This window comes from Cyrtonyx montezumae, unplaced genomic scaffold (genome assembly GCF_038088225.1).
Source record: "Cyrtonyx montezumae isolate F1298 unplaced genomic scaffold, pur_monq_1.0 scaffold_17, whole genome shotgun sequence".
NCBI lineage: Eukaryota > Metazoa > Chordata > Aves > Galliformes > Odontophoridae > Cyrtonyx > Cyrtonyx montezumae.
The window spans coordinates 3,290,854-3,304,745 of NW_027071903.1; the positions used below are offsets into that span (position 1 = coordinate 3,290,854).

A 13,892-nucleotide genomic window follows, 5' to 3' on the forward strand; every position below is an offset into this window, starting at 1 on the left:
TTCTTTCATTATCACTTATTATTAGCATAAGCTTGAAGAAAATCTTTTGCAATAGCAATTAATACTGTAAAAAAATGCCTTATTACTTTCAAAGTCAAGGGTGCTTTCTGAAGGGTAGATTTGGTGAAAAAAATCCCCAGAACACATATGAGAAGAAAAGCCACATCTTGTGAAACAGCAAGAAGCTTTTAGAATCCAGTGGTAGAATTTATTTTAGAGTAGCAATAAAGCCAGGACTCCTGAACACAGATCTTCTGCAGCCGTCTGTCTGCTCAATAGCAAAACACAATCATATCAGCCCTAGAGTGAGATTAACCAGTCTGAAAGTGAGCGCAATGTTTCATGGAAGAGACAGAACTATTGTGAAGAAGAGTTCCTCAAACCCACTGAGCACTGATCCCTCCTTCCTACACTATGCTTCTGGTTGCTGCTATATACCTGAGAGCCACTGGCTCTCAGCTGCTGCCTGAGTCGTTGGGATTCCTGGTAGAAATTAAGGCAGCATGAGCCCAGATTATACAAGCACACCAAAACCCACATACCCTTAGAACCCACGTACCCTTTAAACCCTTAGAAATGATCACCTTTGTGGCACCTTCCCTCATTCTGAGTAGTAGCACGTTATAATATGCTGCAGCCAACTGTTCACACAAGGATGCCCCAAACACTCCTGATTTTGGGATATTCTAAAGTGAAGTGGCTCACATTCCACTTCGGTTTGCTGCGGAGCAACAGCAGTTCGTTCTCTGAGGAAAAGTTCTTTGGCTGCAAAGGAGTTTTGGCAGCTGTAGGCAAAAGAAACAAGCCCTGTGTATTTGGTTAAGATGTAGCAGTCTCTTGTGTAAGTGGAATTCATCAAATATGAAGTTCAGTTTGGTGCATTTCATCACAACGTCTTCACAACTTATGGCAGGAAACAGTTTATGACATTTATCACACTACAATTAAAAACAGATATTTTATGTTACTATCGATTATCCAACTTTGTGACATAAGTTTTTAAACTCTTGCCCCAGCCGTGCTGACATGTGATGTCTCTGAAAAAATATTTGGAAAAGAGCTGCACCAACCCACAGATATGTCTCATTCGTTCTCTCTCCCATCAGCATATTCTAATAGAGAGTCATTAAACTCCCCCTCCTCCACTCCCAGAAAATGCACCGTCCATTACACGCACACTGCTCTGTGCATTGTTGTCCTTCTAATTATGATGCCCAGACTGCAGAAGGTTGATGTTGTGGGTTTCCCAGCACAGCCTTGCAGCAGCAATCCCGTCTGCTTGCTTCTCTGTGGGAAGCTGGCAAACACAGAGCTCTCTTCACACACAAGTGGAAGATTAGACAGCCTTTCTGGAACTGTACTGTTACACAGACATATAAGAACTCCAAGTCTGAAATGCTTCCAGGACCACAGTGTTTCACATGGACTGTCTAGACATCTGCAGAGCACTTTTTAGAGACAGAAGAATCCTTTTTGCTGTATTACTGATTGCCACTAGAAGCAAACCAGCTGCAAGGTGCTCCAAGGCAAGGCATGCCTGAACTGCCTCTGGGCAAACGGACAAATGTTAAAAACAGATCTGCTTGTACCATATTAGGTGATTCTTCAACGTGTACTTCTCAAGAACCAACACTGATTCTATCATTTTTGTATGTACATACATTCTGTGCCTTGCAGTAATCAGGGCTGTTGACCATGCCTTGTTTTCTCCTATTTCCTGAGCGCTGATAAGATACTGCCTCATGAAAACGTGCTTCTTCTCAAATGGAAGATGAATCTTCTTGGAAGAGAGGCACAGAACACATGACCAACATCTCCTCTACCACTGCAACTTTTAATCTTGTTTTCTAAATATTTCGAGGGATGAAACTGACCAAAGATTACTTCCGAAGACTTTCTATGATGCATTCTTCAGACAGTATTGAACTTAATGTCACTATTTGGGACTACAAGCAAACAAACAAAACACATTTTAAAATTTCTGTACAATCTCAGTCTGCTTATCCAGAGTCTGAGTCTTTCTTGATTACAAGTATGGACAACAAATTGTTCTCTATTCCAGAACTACAGTATAAAATACTCCCAGACTTGGAAACTAAACTTACTGGTTACAAAATAGAGCAGACATTTAGTCTTCTAGACAATAGAGATGTAATCATTAAAATGACTTGACGCTATCATTTCCAAAGTCTGGGAAGCTCCATACACAAACCCACCAACTAGGATCAGATTACAACAGCGCATTAATTTTGTGTCAAAAAAAACCAGAATTGTTCTTTCTCAACAACGGATGCTCTGCAATAAACTCCCTCCCTAGGCAGTAAGTCAATTATGTAGATTCTTGAATCTAAGTGAGGTAAATACCAAAGGACTCTGAAGATCCAAATGAAAAAATATTTCTTCTTTGTTTTCTTGTTTAAATTTTCTGGTCTCATAAAGTAGTACCATGAGGATTGCAAATCTAATTACTCATAAGTCATAGTCATATTTTGCCATTATTCAAGAAGCTCTCTAAGGCAGATCTGGCCATTGGGTGCTGCTCTATGCCTTCATTAAAATTCTACATAAGCAAAACCCAAAACCACAGATATATTAAATTGTTTTTCAGTTGTAATGTTAGACTGTGTGATTTGTGCTTACCCTCAGCTTGAGTTAGATCAGTTAACACTATGATTGAAGTCATTCATCTAGGTAAGATGAAAGGTATTTGAGTTTATTCTGTTGCTTGCCAGATGAGTTTTACATTATATTTTTCAGTCCTATTTGCTTTATTAGTTATTATATTTTTATGTCACGGTTCAAAATATTCCATTCGGAGACTTTGTAAAAGATTTTTAACCCTGTACCAACATGAGTGATTTAGTTGATAATTTTAATGGCTGTGTGTGAATACTTATTTGGTTATAATTATTATTATATTGATTGAAATAAAATTGCTATGTAATTCACAGCAAGGATGCTAGAGCAGAAATGTTCCAGTAGCAGAATGTCACTCAATCAGCTGAGACAGCTTCTAATCTAATTCAAGCAGACAATGGTGCACCAAAAATTCACATGATGTGTATATGAGCTGCACTTCAGGAAAATAGGCAAAAATTTAAAAAACACACACTGAATGAAAAAGAAAAATAAAGAAACAAAGCCAACCAACTGCATTTTGTTACTTCTGCTTAAGAACTGAAAGGCTACACCCATTCTTCTCTTGAAAGTTCAAGATCTTCAAGATACTTATGCAGGATGTAGCCATAGCATAGAGTAAAATGTATGTTATTCTCAAGATTGGTGTGGTGGCTTTATTTTTGTGATGGTAGGGAATTCACTTGCACATGAACTTTACTACATTAAACGAAATGCATATAAACAAAGATTTGAAGCTAGCTTTGGTTTTTATTTTTTATTTTAGTTTTTTTTTTTAAAGATACACTCTGGATTCCCAAACACATGCAGTTTAATACCACACTCAAAAACTGAACTTCGACACTGAAACAAGTATACTGAATAAAAACAGAGCAGCTGAGAGTCAGTCACTCAGCTGAAGACCTTAAATTATGCTGCCTATTTTATCTGAGTCTGTGACCAAAATACACAGATCTTCCCTACAAGACATCTCTGTGTTCAATCATTCACAGCAGGATGTATATATAGAACCATTTTAGTATCGACAATACATCCGCTTTGCTGCCTTGGTGTTAATTTATATCATTATCTGTAATAATATCATTAAAAAGCTGCAGTACCAAATAAAACTCTTAATTATGTCATTAAAATTGGATTATATTACTCTAAGAGATGTCTTTAAGTGTAAGAGTAATTTTGCTTTTAAAACTCATCTATGTTTAAAATGATTTAGAAGAATTTATGAGCCATACTCATTAGGTGAGAACATTCATCTTGATTAATGGTTGTCATGCACCAACTTAAAATGTTATTTTGGATACAATCACTGCATTTTACTCAGGGTAAAATTATGTGAACCAGAAAAATAAACTTATTTCCAGTGAAAGTTCCCTACTGCACTCAGAAAGCAAAATATAGAGAAGTAATGCTGAAAGCACATTACCTACTAACGTCTATCACCATGGTAATTTTGCAGTCTCATGAATCATTTCATTCTCTTCTGCTCTATTAAATCTTTCTGCTCACTATCAGTCATGGAAAATGGCCACAGGGTCCAATGCTGCCAAAGTAGCATCTTTTAGGCAAAATGGACTATTTAAGTACAGAGGTATTGTCCTTCTTCTCATCTCCCACTTCCTTTTGAGTCTTTTTAATTACTCGTTGGGTAGCTTTCCAGGCACTCTTTGGTTAATGAAGTACCTGGACTCCTCAGTTTTAGCCAGAACCATCCCCCAACCAAGAAAAATAAAACAAAACCCACAAACAAAGAACACCACCACCGAAACACCAATAACGATTCTGATCTTCTGCAAAAAAGAGGCAAAACCTCATCTGAAATCATCAGGGATTCTCTTCTGAGACTGAAAATGGGAAGGCTTCAAAGGCAAGAGAAGACTGAATTCTTTGTGTTCTGTATTGTGCAGCACAAACAGAGATGACAACTCTCAGCTCTCTCAATATCACCAAGTAGCCTTCAGTGTTAAAACCTCAGTTTTATGACAATCCTCAGCACCTGAGACAACAGAGATCATAATGTTTCTAAGAGGACGAAAACAATCACTGACAAACCTATCACAAACTCTGGGAGAAAAGCTGGATTTCTCACACTAGCAGCCCATGCCAGTACAACTGACAACATTCTTTCTGAACTAATTAACAAACAAGCAAGAGTGGAATTGTTGACACAGATAAAAATCCTATGTTCCATTTATATGCTCTATGGCTTAAACTAAGCCCACTAGAAGTGCACAGCACAAGGGTAAAATAGTGTCTGAATGTGCCTCTGAAAGCTTGGTCTCTCATATTTTCCCTTTGATACCTGCTTTGGAGTTTCTCATTCACGGCGTCCAACAGTTATTACTCTGAATGACAGAAAACACTCATTGTGTTGGCACTGCCAACTCTACTGAAAGGAGATAGAGGAAACTTTCAGAGATTGCATTAAAATTATTTCTCTCAGTGAATGTAACATATTGGCTGATATGTAATCAACCTTTATGTAAGGCAAGGGGACAGGCAGATTTTTCATTGGCATTATTTGGTAGAAATAAAAAGGAATTGATTGCAGCATATTAGGATCAAGAGTATAAAACAAGTAGCTTCTGTTCTCTCTACTTCATAAAATAAAAGTTCCATAAATTGTTTTCAAGCAGGAAAAAAACCTCCATGAAATTCTATTTTTTTTAAGTCTTGGATATGGCTTAAATTCTATGGCACGAACAGTAATAATGAACTGTAAAGCAAACCTGTTTGAGTCAAACATCCAAGATAAATATGAAAGGAACATCCTCTTATCTCTCATAGTTCTGTCCTTGATGTCTAAATATATCCACTCTGCTTTGGGAAAGCTCTCCTTAGCTAGGTCTCATTACTTCTTTGCAAGGATATTGTATCATCATGTCAGTTTAATACACAGGGTACGGGTGCCAATTTATTGCTTAAAAGCCAGCTAATGTACTTCAGCAAGCAGACTACTCTTGTAAAATATTGCTTCTTCACAATAATTAATCAGCAGCTTGCTCCACTTAACAGGTTTGTTTCTTCCAAGAAGTGACGTACTAGTTTAACACACATACAATCTCCTGTTGCTAATTTAATTAAGTGGAAGCATGTGACTAGTTTATCTTTAATAGTGCACATTTTCCTCAGCAGAATTTATCAATGCTTTCTCTGTTATTTCCTTCACTGTTGTTTTCTTGGTTTTTTTCTGCCTCACATTATCCTTCAGGAACTAAGTGTAGATGTTTTCTGACCTGCAGTCAGAGAAAGCTATTATCTCTGTGGCACACAAGGGCAAACAAAAATGGCAATCTGTCCTGACCCAAAAACACGTACCATGACTCACTGCTGTGCTTCCAATTTCCAGTGTCTCATGCCTTCTAGAAAAGTATTTTCTGCCTGTGTATCTCCATACTTAATTAATTCTTAGCGGAGTGCTCACCAAGTAGATCAGAAAAGTACTGTAGCTGCAGGCTGTGTTTATGCTAATTGAAAGAGTTTCAGTCTCACTCTAGTCAGGTTCCAACCTTTGGAACAGCAATATTTGAATACAGAATCAATGTTCATCAGAAATATTGCCAAAATACTTTTTCGTGCCTGCTACTTCATTCTAAAACATTAAGATCCTGTTCCCCTGCAACTAACCAGCTTACTGAAACAAGAGTAATTCTGAAATGAGAGCCTCTGGGGCTTGCTCAGAATCAGAAAGGCCCTCCATGCTGAGGCAGAGCCCAGGGGCTTGGCTGTTGGAAACCAGAACTGGCAGTCAGAGACGTCAGGCTCACCCAAGATCTTTCCACTAACATGCAACATAACATCAGGGAAGTGACACCATGCTCTCTCCTGTTATCTATCAAGCTAGTAGTCTAGTATGAATATTCTCAGCATGTGTAAAGCAACATTCTGAAGATTCTAGAAGGAAAATCTTTTTGTTACACACAGGTAATTCAACTGGCAGGCTAGACAACACAAACAACTTCCAAAGCTGTAAAGAAAAAAAAAAGCACAATAAATTACTTTTTAAATTACATTCCATTTATGTAGCTAGAATTTTATGCAGTGTTTATAAACAATATGTAGCAACTGGAAATAACTGACTTCTGCATACATATTTAACAGACTTGACAAGTATGAGTTTCCTAAAATAGCTCATTTACCCAACCCTATTTTGCAGTAATCACAGCTAATATTGCACATCCGAAGTGTTACTATGGACCCGTCTCAAAGTCTTGTCTTGTTTCTTCTATCTCATGGTTATAGCAAAATCATGGTCATGTTACACTGCTGTCAACAGAGTGTGAAAGCAAAGAAACTACTGGGTTATGTCAACATGTAGTGATGCAGCTAAGAAGGCAGAAGGAAATTAGGAAGTAATACTAACTCCTGTTAAACAGCATTGCACGGGGAAGAGAAGTAAACTGCATTATGTTGGTGTTTGGTAGGAATACAATTATTCATGAAAGAGCAGCAAGGACTCCATAATCAGGTATGCACAATGTTTTAGATGGAAAAAACTGCAGTGCCTAATTAGTCCTCAGTACTTCTAAGGTATATTTTTTCCTCCAAGGTACAGTTTACTCCTCCAAGCATATTGCACTGAAATTATCTGGAGTTTTAATTAATATTTACTTAAGACACATATCTTAGGAAAAAAATTATTTGCACAGATCTTTATTAAAAATCACCTTACTCTTGGCTCAATTTTCATAAATTTAGAACTTGTGTTCATTACATATAATGTTAATGAAGTAAACTTTAAGTGAAATAGCTTTCCCTTACTCTTCCCTAATTTTAAAATGTAATTAACTGAATTCAATAATGAACACAGAAGGAAGCTATTACTCAAGCTTTTCTTCTCAGTTTGCTTTTCCTATGTTCATACTTTGAAATCTACCAAATCAGTACCACTCAGCTCCCTGAATGTTGATAATCTTTGATACATGCAGGAAGCTTGTTTTCAGTTTGTTGCATTGAGGCTACACTTAGAATATGTGTCCAGCTTGGGGCTCCCAAGTCCTAAAGGAGTCCTCCAAGGGGTCCAGCAGAGGCCACAAAGGCGATAAAGGGCCTGGAACAGCTGCTGTATGAGGAAAGGCTGAGTGACCTGGGTTTGTTCCGCATGGAGAAAAGAAGACTGAGAGAGAATCTGATCAATGTTTATAAATACTTAAGTGAGGCTGGAGGTAAATGGGTGAGGCCAGGCCCTTTTCAATGGCGCGCAGTGACAGACAATGAGAAACGGCCTAAATCCTGAACATGTGATGTTCCATACAAACGTGGAAGTTCTTTAGGGTAAGGAGAACAGACTGCCCAGAGAAGTTGTGGACTCTCTTTCTGTGGAGGTATTCAAGATGCATTTGGCAGCCTACCTGTGCGACCTGCTGCAGGGTACCAGCTTTAGCAGGGGGACTGGACTCGATGATCTCTTGAGGTCCCTTCCAACCCCTGCAGTTCTGTGATTCTGTGACTTGTTATTAAAAATGATGATGTAAAGATAAAGCAATTAAATTTGGTGATGTACAGATAAAACATTTACATTTAGTTGGAGCTACAGATGTTTACTTTGTACGGGCAAAGGGAACAAAATCTCACACATAGGGAGAACAAAGTTCTACGCCAGCACACAGGACAGAATATAAGCAGAGCTAATACCTGCATGCCAGGAAAGCTGTTCAAGAATAACTGCAACTGAAGTACTATCAAGGAAATATTTGTGCTATCAGAACAAGCAGACTTTGCATTCTAAAGTTAGAGGAGCAGTGGCAGCAAAAGAAACATCAATATGCTGGTGGGAGATTTCACTTCTTGAAAAAATCATCCTTTTTGTGTATTTTTTTTGAGTGATTACTTTGTCTATTAGCAAACTTCCATATTTATAATGATATCCTAGATTACTTTGTATACAATAGAAGAATAAATGCAGGATGTAAACGATACATTTGACTTCAAAAATGGGCAGAGAAAAAAGGTGTCATTTCTTCTGGTGAGGAATTTGTTTTTATCTAGCAGATAAAAGGAAAATAACAGCTGCACAAGCCACTATTATAATGTCACTACATGGAAGGAAAAAAGAGCACATGATGACATTTACTATTAATAACAAGGTGCCAGCCTAATCTGATATTACCAGATTATCCTCTTACTACATTAGAAATAATTAACGTGTTGGTTCCCTCCATGTCCTCCTGAACTGATACATGAAAGGCTTTTTGCCTTAAAGCTAAGATCACTGAAAGGCATGATTTGTCTTTGATGAAATTAAGGTCTCTGCCTTGGACGAAGGTAAGGGGGTGTCACACTTTTGCTAGCATGGTCTATAGTTTTTCTTTTTCCTAGAATACTGTTGATATTTTAAATGCACTGAAATTGATGCCAAACGATGTGTTCAGTGTAAAAAAAGAAAAGATTTACAGTATCTGAATTCTTTGAAGCTACTGGGCAGTGCTAAAAACAGACATGCTGAGATTGCTTTGCCCTCACCAAAGGATAGTATGTAGGGAAAACATTCTTCCATCTTCTCTTGCCATGGGATCGCAACTTGGAAGACTGTGATCCTAGATGTAAGGTTTCTACAGTTTTCCTTTACATGCTAGTAACACTGAAAACTAATGCAAAAAAATGGAAAAATATGTGAAAATTAAAACATATAAGGAAAAGGATTTGTTTAGAGGAAAATACAGTATCATATGTGCTGTTTTTGTTATTGTTTTTCTTAGTTGAATCCTTCTTGAATTAACATCATAAAATGGCCCTAGTGGCCTAATTGAGAATACAATTTTCTTTACTAGGCTTTATGGATATAAATTTGAGGTTAAAAAAGTAACCTTCCTAAGCCAACACCAACTGATAATGCAGCAACACAAACAGTGCTACACCACAGGAACAGTCAGCAGTCTAGAACCTGAACTCCTTTGTGTCAGTAGTAAGTGGATGCACTGAAGAAAACTGTCACTTCCAATTCCACCCAGAGGAAGTTCTGTGCCACTCTCTCTTCACTTAACTGCTAAATTTATCAGAGCCGACTGTGCTGAACAGGCAGGGCAATCCTCATCCTACATCAAGGCCAATGAACCTAAGAGTCCTTTCATCGACTTCCATAGCATTTGGATAAGGCACAAGAAGATTGGGCAGAACAGAAATCAGAACACTGGAAGAGAACGTATCCTAATTGGAATGACCTCCTTGACACAAACAGAAACACTATTCAACAGAAATAGTATCAAGTTAAGTCTCTATAACAATTCTTGAACGCTACCTTGAATGTTAATCAGCAATCAACTAGACATCACTTCATTTGCTCTACAATTCAACAAAGACTTGGAAATCTACTGTCTTTCCCTATACCCTGTATTAATTACACCTGAAATACTTTAAAATGGAAAAACTTATTGCAGTTACAATTTTCTAATCAGTATATTCTTATAAATTCAAACTGAGTACTCCTACAGAAAATATGAAGAAAGTTCTGTTCAAGGACCATACCAGGATTTTACAGCAATGAAATCATTTTTACAGTTCATGGAGAGCGACTAAAACAGATGCAAACCTTCCTCTGGCTGTTTTCTCAAGGCCCTGGTCATAAAACTCTCAATTCTGGAATTATTGTGAAGCAAGTGGTCCTGCCCTAAGCAGAAAATAAAACACGCCAGATATAACTCATCCTCTTTTAAGACTGCAAAGATGCTTTTCAGCCTTGATATATCATTGGCCATTGCAACTGACAAAGGACTGAAAAAATAAATGTTTGTATTGTGATATGCTTTTGGATGAAACCCAATTCATTTGTGAATTAACATCTGCAGAAAGAAAGAATACATGAAGATAAACAGAGATGCAGAGTTAATAAAGTATGATGGGTATGACCCTTTCATACATAGATAAAAACTTTTATGTATGTGATGACACAACCAGATATTTAATATTAAGCATTTGGAATGGTGTCCCATGGTTAAGTTTCCTTTGAGATTTCTCCTTAAAATATCTTCATTTTTACGTCAATTAATGGATTCAACCTCAACTCTATGAGTCAATTTCTAGTCAGAAGACAAGTGCATTCTTCCATGAGCCTTTGAAAAGGGTGACATTCTGCCAAAGAAAACTATTCAAATCATTCCTTTCCAAATGCCATCCTGGAAGTCCATGTCTGCCACTCTCACTCAAACACTATTATTCTCAGTGCTCCTAAAGTCAGGATATTCCCTCAGCCAATACCAGTGGTAAAAATTGTGGTCATACTGGTTACTGTCTAAAGAACAAGACCAAGAACGGTCAAACAAACGTGGACAATTCAAGAAGGCTTACTCAGTAGGAAAGGAAACTGAATGTCAGTCTGCAGGGCCAGGGGATGGTACAGGCATGGAGGTTAAATAAAATAAAAAAAAGGAAAAAGAAGAAAGAAACCTCTCAGAACAAAAATATACATTGCCCTCTCCTAACTCTGGTTCCTCTTAGTCCTTAGCTATGACACACTTTTCTGTGCATCATATTAACTTTATCTTGAGAATATGACTGGAGTTATTTTTATACCCACAAAAATTTATCCCAAAATGATAATGCCCAGAACGAATAATAATTCAGAAATAGTTTGCAATGGACTGAGGACATCTCTGGTGCTGTTAGACCCCTGAAGATATAGCCAGTAATTTCTTTGTAAATTGTCAGCAGATGAAAAATGAGCAGGAGTGATAAATGAGCTCTGGTTTCCTCGACTGCACTCTTTAACAGATGTATTTACACATTTTGCAATCTAATGCTAGGGATGGTACATGTTACTGCCAAATGTTAGATGAAATGTTATCAAACAGAAGTCTCCCAACAAATTCTCATCATGTTGGCTATTAAGATCAGCCTACTATGTGTAATTTTTCACATTCTAGCCTGAAATATCTTGATCAAAGACACTGCTACTATTCTTATGATCTTTTTCTTACCAAAATTTGAAAAGTATATGAACAAGAAATTGCAGAATGCTTATCTAGCCTTCTGCCACTTGAATGTTTTAAATGCTTTGTAAAGTTATTTACTAAATAAACAAGGGAAAGCACAGCAAAACTCAAAATGTGAACGCAGTTCTACTTCAGAGTGCTCTTAAAAGTGCTCTCCCATTCAGACAAGGACAGAGCAATTTTGCCTTGCCTGAGCTCTGAGCCAGCTGCTCTTAACCACATCTGATTTCTCTCTAATAGTTAGCCATTTCAGTGCGACGGGTGAGCTGAATGCCACCCTTCACACCACTGGCTGGTAAGGCTAAGGCTGCTGGTGTTAGTGACAGTGCAGCCCCAGGCAGACATTTTAAACAAACAGTAACAGATTCCTCAGGAAAGATACAGATGAGAATGTAATTGCTCTCTGTTTTGCTGGAGAGGAACAAACAGAGTCCATATACTGCTGGATCATTTGCATCTCTTGGGAAACATGAAGTGCCATGTTGGGGCACACTAAGAGCAGGTGTAGAGATAGGATGAGATGCTCATAGCTCCCTTACTGCATGACCTGAGGCAGTACCCACCTTCCTCTCCTAACACCTGGCCCAGGCACTCTGAAGCCTGCTGAACCTTTGCAATGCATCAGGCCGTTCAGAACTTTAAAACGTTAATAATAACACACTTTGTTGTCTGATAACTACTGTTTCCTCATGGATGCACAATAATACAAGCTGATGTACTAAGCCAGAATTTTGTTACAGCATCTTCTGAAGAGAAACTGTGCAACCACAATTCACATTCTGCATTCTTATGCAATTACGTATCTTAACGACGTGTCAGGCTCAATGCACTTCATAGACAAATAAAGCTGAATCTGGCAGTGCTGCAACAATCATGGCATTTCTTTGTATGTAAATGTCTGCTCAAACCTCTGAAAATATTTATGTTCATTTACTGTCATTTTAAGTATAAGCATTTTAGGTGATAAAGTTTTCTTTGGTCAAGGGGCTTGTCACTACAGCCTGTGATCAGATTAGTCCATTTACATTTCTTTAAGGAGAACTGAGTAATAAGAAGGAAAAAAAAAATCAATCACTGGAGGATTAACATACATTTAAAGAGAATTCTAATTTACTGTCTGTAATATGTGTTCAGTACCTTCATAAAAAGCTTCAAGCTTCAGAGGTTCACAAGCACAAAACAGAAGTAAAGCTTATGTATTTGATCTTTTCCTTAAAGTATATTTTGTCTTCAATTACAACATTTGCACTTCATGCTGCACTAGTTAGTCATGAGTTTCATGCACTTAGGAATCAGCAACAATTTTCTAAGATTGAAAACCCACATTTTGTCAGTATTTTGAAGAATGTTGCACAGAGCGCTTCAGACTCCAGAAATATTTACTAAAGAAATGCATGAATACAGATTTAAAACCAATTTTGCACCTAAGAAAGCATATACTTAAAAAACAAACAAACAAAAAAAACTCAATAGGTGGAAACAAATTTTTGCTCCTACCTCTTCCAAAGCCCATAAGGAATCAACTACAGGCTTGATCTTCTTATTGTTGTATAGATTTAGGAGTTTGTCCATCACAACCTTGACCAGGCCACCTCGATTCTGTTTGAAAAGTAGGTTCAAGAGAGAAAATCCAGCAATGACTTTGTTCTCCTCATACAGCTTGATGGGATTCACCTTCTCAACCTGCCACCACTGGAAAGGAAAAAACAGCAGCAGAGTTAGAGAAACAATCTTCATGAACTGTACCAAAAACTTGACAAAGAAAGCTATCTATGCAGATATGCTACATGACTCATCTGTCAGTTCTCAAATAACAGCCAAGAGAAGCATAAGGATTTTATTTAAAAGGCTAAAAAGCAGGTAGCTGATGACTGACATGCAGAAATAAAACACATTTGTGTGTCAAGCTTTAGGACTCGGCACTGGAAATAATGGATCTCCCACCTTTTGCAAACAGCTCTTGACTGTTCTCAAAACAAGGAACTATACACTGCTTATCCAGCTTTGTTTTTACAGATGTATGCCTGATAGATAACAATTCAAAGATTCAATTTACAATCTACAGATTCAATTCCTGTATAGCTGTCATATTGGAATAAAACATGTCAGATCACTACGCAACCATGAAACTTCTATTTAGGAACATCAGAAAAGACTGAGGTTAGAGGAAAGTAGAATGCAATCACGGTGCTGGGACACTCACTGATTTTGCAAAACTGAAGAAGCTTTTTGTCTCCCCAGTAACCATGTTAGATGAACCTGTAAAAGATGAGTTCATAGACACATAACTTACTACATGCTGACAATCAAACCATTTATTATAGGTAGAAA

At 37.6% G+C, this 13,892-nt stretch overlaps 1 protein-coding gene across 1 annotated transcript in view; it reads right to left on the minus strand.

Moving 5' to 3' along the window:
• VAT1L (vesicle amine transport 1 like) overlaps positions 1–13,892 on the minus strand; it is a 45,821-nt gene that overhangs the window by 10,704 nt on the left and 21,225 nt on the right. Inside the window, exons 6-7 of the mRNA XM_065733130.1 lie at positions 13,765–13,820; positions 13,059–13,253 (exon numbers count right to left, since the gene is read on the minus strand). Of these exons, the coding sequence (XP_065589202.1) occupies positions 13,059–13,253; positions 13,765–13,820 (251 nt within the window). The remainder of the gene's footprint in view (positions 1–13,058; positions 13,254–13,764; positions 13,821–13,892) is intronic.